Source organism: Hippopotamus amphibius, chromosome 15 (genome assembly GCF_030028045.1).
Source record: "Hippopotamus amphibius kiboko isolate mHipAmp2 chromosome 15, mHipAmp2.hap2, whole genome shotgun sequence".
In the NCBI taxonomy this organism is placed as follows: Eukaryota; Metazoa; Chordata; class Mammalia; order Artiodactyla; family Hippopotamidae; genus Hippopotamus; species Hippopotamus amphibius.
In genome coordinates, this window is record NC_080200.1 from 16,167,638 (window position 1) to 16,180,266 (window position 12,629).

General features: G+C 46.5%; 1 protein-coding gene across 1 annotated transcript in view; it reads right to left on the reverse strand.

Moving 5' to 3' along the window:
* Positions 1 to 2,246: 2,246 nt before the first annotated feature.
* Positions 2,247 to 12,629, reverse strand: part of MAP1S (microtubule associated protein 1S) — a 28,347-nt gene continuing 17,964 nt past the window's right edge. The window contains exons 6-7 of the mRNA XM_057709163.1: positions 3,463 to 3,698; positions 2,247 to 2,493 (exon numbers count right to left, since the gene is read on the reverse strand). Of these exons, the coding sequence (XP_057565146.1) occupies positions 2,338 to 2,493; positions 3,463 to 3,698 (392 nt within the window). The 3' untranslated portion in view covers positions 2,247 to 2,337. The remainder of the gene's footprint in view (positions 2,494 to 3,462; positions 3,699 to 12,629) is intronic.

A 12,629-nucleotide genomic window follows, 5' to 3' on the forward strand; every position in this document is an offset into this window, starting at 1 on the left:
CATCTTCCAGCTCACCAATTTTCTCTTCAGCTATCTTAAATCCACTGTTGACCCAACCCAATTATTTGCTTTTTAATTTCTCTTAGTTTTTTTTTGGCTCTTCTACAGATATTACTCTCTTGCTCTCTGTTTACTTTTCAGGATTAAAGACAGCAAAGACACTAGGATTATAAGGCACCAGGTCTTTGCTGCTGGCATTGATAGGTTGTGAGTTTTGACGCTGGCTCATATTTCCTGGGATGTGCTTGGGGAATTCTTTAAGACTGGGGATGAAAGTTCTTCCAGGAGACCCCCAGGATCACCACCATCCTGGGCTGCTTTAAACCATGTCATCCATCCAAGTTTGCTTTCCATTCTCAGGAAGATCTTATTCTGATTTCTACTTCATGCTTTGATCTCTTTACTTATCAGACACACCACCTTGAAGTCCATGAAAACAGAAGACCAAACCTGCCTTATCTGACACAAAAGCTGCTTCCCTCCTGGGGTTTCTGTCTGCACTGTTCTGGCCTCCAACTGTTCCTTATTTTCTAGTTGCTCACTGATACATTAATCAAGATTTAACTCACTGTTTAACCTAGTAATTTTAGGTGTTTTTATTGGGACTCTAGGCCACCATCTGGTCGGAAGCAGAAACTGACAGCACTTCTTATGCATGTGTTTGGGCCCCCTCTGTGGAGGTTCTAGAACTCCAAGAGGAATGAGAACATAAAAACAAGTTTTTATGAAGGAAAAAAGTAAAATTAAGGAAAAGAACCTGCCTGATGGGCTATTAAGGCACACAAAACTATACCAACGAAAACAAGGAGGTGGCCAGAAAAGTTGGCGATGGATTAGAACAGGTTTGGAAACAAACCACAACACATGTGGGATCTTTTCCAGGGAGGAGGGAGTGTTTCAAATCTGTACATAGAATCGAACAATCGAATTGCCCAGGTTGGGGCAACCCCTACCTCTCTCTTCACCCCAAAATAAGTCCTAGGTGGGTAAAAATAAACTGAAATAAAAACCCCTGGGAGAATCTGTGCCAACTGTGGAAGGGCCTTTAAAAGCACACAGGAGAGATGAAGAATTGTGGTTTGAAAAGCACAAAAATAAAATGTTTACAGCAAAACCGCTCATAAATAAAACTGAAAGGTAAATTTGGAAAAAAATTTACAACGCAAGAGTTTATTAATGGTTAAGATGGTAAATTTTATGTTACGTGTTTTTTTACAATTAAAAATTTTAACAAGTTTACTGTCCCTATTTAAAAAAAATTATGATATATGAATGAAAAAAAGATGAACGTCTAGTAAAAAAACTGAACCAGCTAATTAAAAATAAATATAAGAAAACCTCCCGGGAAAGAAATGAAACAAAAACAAGGAGACAGCACCAGTATGTATTCAACAGTTTGGCCAAGATGAAAACTCAGGGTGATACGGCCTCATGTATAAACAGTAACCCATCTTGAGACCCCAGACTAAGAAGTCTCTCCTTCAGGAAAAAGGCGGGTAGGTGTTGAGGGGTTAGGACTTGGTCATAAATTTTTTAAGGTCATCATTCAACCCAGTAGGGATGGCATCTTATAGAAAATTATATCAAGGTGTTTCTGTACGTGCAGAACAGAGAGATCAGGGAGGGGGTTCATCAGGAAATTGATGTTTTGTAGCTTTTAAGTTTCAGATTGCTTTTTTTTTTTTTTTTTTGGCCTCGCCAAGTGGTTTGTGGGCTCTTAGTTCCCAGACCAGAGAATGAACTTGGGCCATGCCAGTGAGAGCGCCGAACCACTGGACCACCAGGGAATTCCCGCAGATGACTTTTTAAGACCTTGCTGTAGAGTGAGACGTTCCTGCCATGAGTGCCAATCATCCCTTGGAACAGAGGGTGACGTCTGCTTAATGGCTCTGGACCACAGAGACAGGGGTTCAAATCTCACCTCGGCCACCAAACGGTCGGTGTGGCCGCGGTCTGGCAGCTGCCCTCCCTGTCTACAAAACGGGGCCCTCGCAGGTGCTGGGTGGGGCTGGAGGGCCGTGGTGGGCAGCGAGCGGCACTGGCCAGTGGTCATTGCCCGATAGGCAGCGCCTCCCCTGGGCCTGGGTTTTCCCTTCTGTGACCCCGAGACCAGAGCATGCCTGACCTGGAGGCTACTGGGGATTCCCCGGAAGCTGTCCCCTCAAAACTGGGGACCCGCATGGCAGCAGTGACCATTCGGGGTGTTGCCAAGTCTCCTGCTGGCAGAAGGAACTGAGGCCAAAGCGGAGCGGAGTACCTGGTTTATTTCTGACAGATGCATCTCAGGACGGTGGCAGGTTCGGGGTGGGGGGGGGCGGCGGGGAGCTGGGGGCGGGGCTAGAACTCCACCTTGCAGGCAGGGAAGGCCTCGTCCTGCATGGACACCGTGCTGTTGCTGCCCAGCACCGTGACACCCAGCGCCTGGTGCCGGGCATGCGTCTCCTCGTACCACTCGTGCATCGCCACCGAATCGAAGGTGGGGATCAGGGTCACCTGTGGGTGGGAGAGATGGACCAATGGTGAGGGACGGCGCCCTTGGCCCTCCCGGCCCAGCCCCACGGCACCCGAGGCCCCTCCTCTTCTCTGACCACGTCTGCTCCTCCTCCGTTCCCTCTGGCCGGAATGTCTGCGGCCGGGGGCCAGCCTGTCCCTGAAGTCCCTTCTTTCCCACAGCACCCAAAGGACGCTCTCCCAACCCAGGAGACCGGAGCACTCCCTTGCAAATTCCTCGCCATGCTTCCCAACCATCCCCTACTGCTGCCATCTCCCCCTCTTCATGCGCCCAGGCCTCCCTCCAGCTCCCTGGAGGCCCGAAGCTCACTCCTGCCTCTGGCCTTTGCCCGTGCTGTGCCCTCTGCCCAGCCTGCTGCCTCCCGGCTGCCCTATCAGCTGCGTGCAAGGCCGGGGGTCAGCACATGCACGCTGAGGGGGTGGCCAGGCGCCTGCAGGTTCCTTCTACCCGAATTTGCCTCACCCTTCAAGGCTCTATGTCAAGGCTTCCCGTGCGGACAACCCCGGCCCTCAGGGTCAATTCTCAGCATTCTCAGCTGTGTAGATACCACACACCCCACCTATTCCTCCTGGCCGACTCTCATAACATCAGGAAGGTTCGGTGGCAGGGGTCAGGCGAGGTGATCGAGGTGATCGAGCCAGCCCCACCCTGCGACCTCACCCAGGTCTGCTGCAAACAAGGAAGTGGATGTGACAGGAACAGATTCCTGAGAGCTGGGTGGGACTCCTACATTTGCCTTCACTGCCACGTGGCCTTGGGGACATGGCTTAGTCTCTCTGAGCCCCACTCCCTCCTCAGATGTAGGTGAAGGTCACTCCTCACGGGACTGTGTGGGCTCAGCAGGAAGACGCAGGGAAGCGCTGACCCTGCTCGGTGCCAAGAGCCTGGGCACCGTCCCAGGGACATCTGCTGTCGTCAGGACTGCCTGGAGCACCTAGGTGGTCACGCACCTGGAGGTCACGGTCCCACTGCTGCTTGCCAGCCAGGAGCGCATCCAGGACGGCCCGCATGCCCTCTTCCTTGTGCTGGTCCTGGCCGCTGATGACGTAGCAGAGCGCACGCACCCTCCGGAAGAACTCCTCGTCCACCAGGCGGGCACTGCCCCCGCTGGGCAGGTAGGCCAGGTCAAGGTAGACAGGAGAGCCCGGCGGGGCCGCTGGCCCTCCTGGCCGACTGCCAGCTGACCCTGTGGGTAAGAGGGATGGGGTCAGTCGTGAGCTCTAGGGACAGGGAAGGGCTGAGACCCAGGGCCCCCAGACAAGGCTCCCAGCTCCACCTGCACCTCTCTGAGGGGCTCCCTCCCTGGCAGGAGGCCTGATCTCACCATTTTATGGTTTTTTTTTAATAAAGATTTTATTTATTATTTTACTTATTTATTTATTTTTGGCTGTGTTGGGTCTTCGTTGCTGTGTGCGGGCTTTCTCTAGTTGTGGCGAGCAGGGGCTACTCTTCATTGCGGTGCATGGGCTTCTCATGCGGTCGCTTCTCTTGTTGTGGAGTATGGGCTCTAGGAGCGCGGGCTTCAGTAGTTATGGTGCATGGGTTTAGCTGCTCCTCGGCATGTGGGATTTTCCCGGACCAGGGACTGAACCTGTGTCTCCTGCATTGGCAGGCAGATTCTTAACCACTGCACCACCAGGTAAGTCCCACACCATTTTACGGTTGACAAGCCCTCTGTGGCTTGTCCTGAAAACACCCTGGCCAACCCCTCAGTGCCTGGGTGCTCCCTAGCCAGCCCCTGGACACAAATAACCCCAAGGCCTGAGGGAGGGGGCAGCCAGGGAGGGCTTCCTGGAAGGGGGGGTTCTGGAGCTTGAGCCCCTAAAGCGGCAGTACCTGGAATTAAACCCACTTGTTTAATTACTCATGGGGAGCTTATCGGGCGTTTATCAAACCCTCTTGGGCACCGCACCCTGGGGACACAGCAGTGACCAAGACAAACAAAAATCCCGGCCCTCAAGGTTGGTGGGGAGCCAGAGTGGGTGTGGGAAGGACAGAGTTGAGAGAGGGAGAAACAGGCTGGGGCAACCTGGATGGAGATGGGTCAGCGCTGTCAGGGCCTGGTCCATGGCCCTGAACTCAGAGCCTGTGCAAGGGGGAACAAAGGCTACCACTCCTGGGCCAGTTGACTCATCAAATGATTGAGGAGGTAGCTGGGTCTTGGGCACAGGAAGCCCGCCAGATGTTTGGTGTCTTAAGATCATACACGTTGCCCAGACCGGGGTGTGGGACCAGAGGGCTGCTGGGGCATTTGCAGAATGAATGAAACCCCCAGCTTTGGGCAACACATGTCCCTCACTCCTAACTGAGGATGGTGGGGTCGAGGATCCTGAGTGGTACCCTGGGAAGGGAAAGCCACCGTGGAGGTGGAGGGCAAGAGGAAGCCAGCAGCAGTAGAGGCAGACCGGCAAAGAGAAGACAAGGGGGACATGGGCAGAAGCCGTGGGGCAGGAGGCCAGGGGTAGAGCAGGGACCCACAAGCTATGGCCTGTGGGCCAAATACAGCAACTGCCTGCTTTTGGAAACACAGTTTTTACTAGAACGCCCATTTGGGTATTTATTGAGCTGCTTCTGTGCTACAGTACCTAGCTGAGTAGCTGGGACAGAGACTGTCTGGCCTGCAAAGCTGAAAATGTTTACCCTCTGGCCCTTTAAGACAGGCTTTGCTGACACCAGTGTGGGTGGTTGGTTATCAGAGGCAGTGGGAATAGGAGACCCCAAGTGGCCAAGACAGTGGTCTTTGAAAGAGGCCAAACACGCCAGCAGCGAAGGCCTCAGATGACCCACCAGTGTCTGGGTTCCAGCCTTGTCCACGGGCCCTGGCCCCCCCCTCCCCCCCCCCCCCCCCCCGCCCCGCCACTGTGCTGGGAAGCCCTGACCTGCCCAAGGTCACAAGGGCCCATCAGGTGCCTCTCTTGGAATCTGCCCAGGAAAGACAAGAGCTGGTGGCTCAGGGGGGTGCGGAGGCTGGAAGGCATCAAGAGACCAGGGTGGCCAGAAGCCAAGGATGGGCCACACAGGGGGAGAAGCTGGAGATGCCCGTCAGCTTCTGGAGGGCAGGGCCACCCCGGGCAACTAGAATAGGGTCCAGCCGAGAGCAAGCGTTCAGTGAACACGTGCTAGAGTTATCATTACTGTCATCATTGTTGTTGCTTTCTCACCAGCCCTCCCTCGGCAATTTTAGACCTGCTCTGACTGATGCAGTGGCCACCAAGCACTGGAACATGGCGTGAGCCAAGACACGTTGGGAGCGTAAAACACGCACCAGGCTCCCAAGATGCACTGTCAAGAGAGAAAAGGGAACGATCTAGTAAATTTTATATTGATTACATGCTGAAATATCATTTTGATATAGCAGTATGCAGGAAAGAATTTAATACAGCAGGATTCTCGGACTATGGTACAGTAGGAAGCTCCAACAGTCCATCTCCCCATCCAGACAGCTGTGCTGGCAGCCCCTCTGCATAAGTTTGAAGCAACTTACACAGATGGGACTTAAAGGACTGCAAATTTTTTATTCTTTTCTTCCTCCCCCTTCATTTTTTTTCTTTTTCCCCTTTTGGGAGCCAAACATTGAAGGACTAGGACACTCAAAAGCAACCGCACATACAGGGGAATTTAGAAAGCAACCACAGATGCCCAGGGAAAGGCATAGAATCAGATAAGACGTGAAAAGACTGTAAGTTTACACCTCAGACTGATTCCCAGCACAGAGACAGCTCATGATAATCAAACAAAGAAAAGAGCCACAGCAAACCCTGGGTAAGGGGAAATTCTGCATCTCCAGAGTGGTCACATTATTAGATTCAGATTAGATCACATTATTAGATTTCAATTTGAAAAAAAAATCACAAGGCACATAAAGAAACAGGAAAGTATGGCCCACTCAAAGGAAAAAAAAATTTAACAGAAACTGTCCTTAAGGAAGACCAAATGGCAGACTTACCAGACAAAGACTTTTAAAAAACTGTCCTAAAGATACTCAAAAAGCTAAAGGAAGATGTGGAAGAAGTCAAGGAAACAATGCATGGACAAAACACAAAAGTTAATAAGGAGACAGAAAACATAAAAGTAAATGAAAAGAAATTCTGGAGTGGAAATTACAATAACTGAAATGAAAAATTCACTACAGGGATTCAATGCAAGGTTTGAATAGGCAGAAGAATCAGCAGTCTTGACGATAGGACAATGAAAATTGAGTCTGAGGAACAGAAAGAAAAATAATTGAAGAAAGTGAACAGCGCCTAAGGGGCCTATGGGATACAATCAAGAGGACCAACATACCCATTATGAGAGTCTCAGAAGAAGAAAGAGAGAGAAAGGGGCAGAAAGATTATTTCAAGAAATAATGGCCAAAATCTTCCTATATTTAGTGAGAGACATGAATATACACAGCTAAGAAACTCAACCAACTCCAAATAGGATAAACTCAGGGAGAACCACACTGAGACACATTATAATCAAACTGTCCAAAAATAAAGACAATCTTTTTGAGAGAAAGCAGTGATAAAGGGGACGTTTATAGCTGTAAGTACTTTTATTAATATCTCAGATCAATAATCTAACTTTACACTTAAGGAACTAAAAAAAGAACAAAAGTAAATCCAAAGCTAGCAGAAGGAAGGAAATAATAAAGATTAGAGCAGAGATTTTAAGAATAGAGAGTAGGAAAACAACACAGAAGAAAATCAGCAAAACCAAAAGTTGGTTCTTTGAAAAGATTAACAAAAGTGACAAATCTTTAGCTAGATTGACTAAGAAAAAGAATACTCAAATTAGTAAGATCAGGAATGAAAGTGGGGATGTTACTATCAATCCTATAGAAATAAAAAGCATTATGAGAGTACTATGAACTATACACCAACAAACTGGATAACTTAGAAGAGATGTACAAATTCCTAGAAACACAAAACCTACCATGACTGACTTACAAAGAAATAGAAAATCTGAATAGACTTATAACTAGTAAGGAGATTGGATCAGTAATCAAAAACCTCCTGGGCTTCACTGAGTTTCTACCAAATACTTAAAAAAGAAGAACCAATCTGGGAATTCCCCTAGTGGTCCAATGGTTAGGACTTAGGACTCTGTACTTCCACTGCAGGGGCCTGGGTTTGACTGCTGGTCAGGGAACTAGGGTCCCATAAGCCACGTGGCACGGCCAAAAATCAAAAAATAAAGTAAAAGTAATTTTAAAAAAATAAAGAAGAATCAGTCCTTCTCAAACTTTTCCAAAAAACTGAAGTACAGGAAATACTTCCCAGCTCATTCTGAGGCCAACAGTGCCCTGATACCAAGGTCAAACAAAGACACTACAAAAAAAGAAAACTACTGACCAATAACCCCTATGAACATTGATGCAAAAATCCTCAACAAAATACTAGCAAACTGAATTGAGCTGCATATTAAAAGGATTATATACCATGACCAAGTGGGAGTTATTCCTGGGATGCAGGGATAATTCAACATACAAAAATCAATCAGTGTAACACATTAACAGAATGAAGGAAAAAAACCCACATGATCATCTAGTCAATGCAGAAAAGGTACTTGACAAAATCCAAAACTGAATCTTTCAGGATAAACATACACAACCAACTAGAACTAGAAGGAAACTACCTTAACATAATAAAAGCCATATATCGAAAAACCCACAGCTCACATGATACTCAGTGGAGAAAGACTGAAATTTTTTCCTCTACGATCAGGGACAAGGACAGGACGTCTGCTTTAGCCACTTCTATTCAACACAGTATTAGAAATTCTAGCCAGAACAATCAGGCAAGAAAAAGAAATAAAAGGCATTCACATTAGAGAGGAAAAAGTAGTTATCTCTGTTCACAGATGATATAACGTTACGTGTAGAAAATCCTAAAGATTCCACACACAAAAAAGAAATCTGTTAAAACTAATAGATGAATTCAGAAAATAGCTGGATACAAAATTAACCCACAAACAACAACTGCATTTCTATACACTAACAATGAACAATTCAAAAAGGAAATTAAGAAAACAATTCCACTTATAAGAGAAAAAGAATGAAATACTTAGGAATTAACTTAAAAAGGAGGTAAAATATTTGTACACGAAAACTACAAAACACTACTGAAAGAAACTACAGGGAATGTAAATTAATGGAAAGATGTCCCATGTTCATGGACTGGAAGACTTAATATTGTTAGGATGGTAACACTACCCAGGGCGCTCTACAGATTCAATGCAAATCCTATCAAAAGCCCACTGGTTTTTTGGGTTTTGTTTTGGTATTTTTTTGTAGACATAGAAAAACATATTCTAAAATTCATATGGAATCTCATGGGATCCCAAATAGCCAAGGCAACCTTGAAAAAGAAGAACAAAGTTGGAGAACTCACATTTTCTGATTTCTAAAATTACTACAAAGGTATAGTAATCAAGGCAATGTGGTACTAGTATCAAGACAGACATACACATCAATGGAATAGAAAGAGAGCCCAGAAATAAACTGTCACACATATGGTCAAATGATTTGTGACAAGGGTGCCAAGAACATTCAATGGGGAGAGGACAGTCTTTTCAGCAAATGGTCCTGGGAAACTGGATGGCCACATGCAAAAGAATGAATTTCAACGCTTATTCAGCACCATATCCAAAAATTAACTCAACATTAACTCAAAGAGCAAAATATAAGAGTTAAAACTATGAAATTCTTAAAAGAAAACACACGGCCAAAGCTTCGTGACACTGGATTTGGCAATGACACCAAAAGCACAGGCAATTAAAACAAAAACAAAAACAGACAAACTCGACTTTAAGAAAATCACAAAATTTTGTGCACCAAAGGACACTATCAACAGAGTAACAAGGCAAGACACAGAATGGGAGAAAATCTTTACAAACCATACATCTGATAAGGGATTAATATCCAGAATATACAGACAACTATCACACCTAACCACAAAAAGACAAAAAACCTGGCTCAAAAATGGGCAAAGGACATTTCTAAAAAGATATACAAGTGTCCAACAAGCACATGAAAAGGTGCTCAACATCACAAACCATTAGTGAAACGCAAATCAGAAACACAATAGGATATCACCTCATACTCACTAGCACGGCTACTATCAAAAAGCCATAAAATAACAAGCGATGGCAAGGATGTGCAGGCAATAGAACCCTTGTGCACTGCTGGTGAAATGTAAAAAGGCACAGCCACCGTGGAAAACAGTACGGCAGCTCCTCAAGAAATCAGACTCTTCATAAGATCCAGCATCCCCAGTTCTGAGTAAATACCCCAAAGACCTGAAAGTATGGGTCTCAAAGAAGTCTCTGCACATTCAGTTTCCCAGCAGCACTATTCACAATATCCAAAAGGTGGAAGCAACACAAGTGTTCACCAGTGGGTGAATGGATAAACCATATGTGGTCCATCCATACGATGGAATATTATTCAGCCTTAAAAAGGAAGTTCTGACATATGGTACAACTTGGATAAAGCATGAGGACAATATGCCAAGTGGAAGAAGCCAGTTACAAAAAAACCATAAATCCTGTATCATTTCCCTTATATGAGGTCCCCAGAGTAGCAAATTCAGAGACACAAAGTAGAATGGTAGTTGCCATGGGCTAGGGGCAGGGAGGAACGGTGAACTGTTTAATGTGGACAGAATTCCAGTTTCACTAGATGAAAGGCATTCTGGAGATGAATGGCAGTGCCAATTGTACAATACGAATGTACTTAATGCTACTGAACTGTGCACTTAAAAATGGCTTAAGGTAGTAAATTTTATGTTTCGTGTATTTTATCACAATTTCTAAAAACTGGAAGAAAAGTTAGCATGGCACGTCTGAGACTGGTTGGCCCGTGGCTACCTTCTGAGAACTTGGATTTCAGAAGGGTTCCCGCCATTTCCCCAATGATAAGAGCGGTCCACTGTGTCTACACTGTACAGCAATGTGGTTTATGCTGTACAACCGCTCACCCCGTTCTGGGGAGTCTACACCAATCTTGGTGTATACAATATTGTGATTTATAAGAAAAAAAAAATATATATTAGCTCATTCACAGATGTATTTGGTTTTCTTCCAGTTTCTGCCTTACAGCTCCCAAAACCCTTGGGATTTTCTGATCAATAAGAGCAATGGGAGCATCTTCTGTTATAATATTTAATATTTGGTTTCCTGTCCTCAGTTCCTAAACTCACTTCAGGCCCATAAAAGTGAAATGGGTATCTTATTATTCATGACAAGCCCCTTCCATCACAACTGAGTCTACGTAAATGAAGGTGACTTTGGATCCCACCCCAGGGTGGGGGCTGGTTGCCAGAAGAACCAACCATGTGATAAGAAGGTTGGAGTTTTTGGTCCTGCCCTCTGAGTTCTGGGGAGGGGAGAGGGGCTTGAAACTGAATCAATCACCACTGGCCAATGATTTAGCCAACCATGACGATGTAATGAAGCCTCCATAAAAGCCGCCTAAAGGCACTTCTCTGGTGGCACAGTGGTTAAGAATCCACCTGCCAACGCAGGGGACGCAGTTTCCACCCATGGTCCAGGAAGATCCCACATGCTGCAGAACAACTAAGCCCGTGCGCCACAACTACTGAGCCTGCGCTCTAGAGCCTGCGAGCCACAACTATTGAAGCCCGCACGCCTAGAGCCTGTGCTCTGCAACAAGAAGAGCCACCGCTCGCCACAACTAGAGAAAGCCAGCGTGCAGGAACAAAGACCCGACACAGCCATTAAAAAAAAAAGAAGCTCCCAAAAGACAGCTTTCTGGCCCTTTTTCAGAGAGCTTCCACATCAGGGAACCAGAATGCTTTGTGCTACCATGCAGGGCCCCACACTTCCTGAGAACATAAGATCCCTTGTTCAGGACCTTGCCCTGTGTATGTCTTCCTCTGGTTGTTGATTCATGTCCTTTAATTTCCTCTTATAATAAATTGGTAATCTAGTGAGTAAACGGGTTTTCCTGAGTTCTGTGAGCTGCACTGGCAAACTAATCAAACCCAAGGAGGAGGTCACGGGAACCTCTGATTTATAGCTAGTCGGTCAGAAGCACAGGTATCAAATTAGACTTGCAGTTGGCAACCTGAGTTGCAGGAGGTTATCAGCACCTCCAGTTTGTAGCCAGTTGGTTGAAGCACAGGTAGAAACCTGGGCTTGTGACTGGCGTCCAAAATGGAGGGTGGTGTTGTGGGACTGAGCCCTTACCTGTGGAATGTGACTCTATCTCCGGGTAGATAGTGTCAGAATTGAGTTGAATTCCTGGACACCCTGCTGGCATCCAAGGATTGCTTATTGGTGTGGGGAAACCTACACACAGACACACAGACACATGCACACTGGAACTGGGTCAAGGAACATTTTTCGTTTGGTGTCAGGCGTAGGATTTGCTAGAATGGCCCTGGCTCACAGAAACAGGTGAGTTTTGAAGAGTAAGGACCAAAGGGTGGGGAATGAAGAAACTCTGATCCCTGGATGGCACCCCGTCACCCGCAGTATGGAACTGCAGCTGCACTACGGTCAGTTACAGAAGGTAACTGTTACCCGTGGAATGTAGGAATGACGTCAGACCCAACTCCCAAGGAGTGGGCTTGCTGGATATACATAAGGAAATGCAAAATAATAAGTAGCAAGCAAAATCTACAGTTTCCTGGTTACTGTTATCTGTAATAGCCAAAATGAACATTTAAAAAAGTGTTCACTTGGGTCTTAATGCTGAACCAAGTCCAGATTTGGGTAGATCTGAGCTCTGGCCATGAGCCGCAAAGCCACCCAGACAGGGCAAAATTAAGCAAGGGCAGCAGGAAGTACCTCTAACGTGTCTGGTCACCAAGAAGGTCATTAGTGTAGGGGGAGGGCAAAACCAAGAAACAACGAGAAGCAGGGGATACAGTGTGAAGAAACCAGCTCACTTTGTAGATTGGTATCCTCAGTTTTCTGAAGAACCTGAACCAAAATGGATTGCAACAGTAACCCATCTGGGGGCTGTGTCTTTGGTTCTGAAGGCTGCAGAGTGGAAAAGCACGTTTGGGGTGACGCAGGATCTGCAGCTCTTACTGAACAGTCATGGATTGTGCCAGACACGCCATACAGGTTATTCTGAAAGGAATAACCAGCCTGGTCCACTGGATAA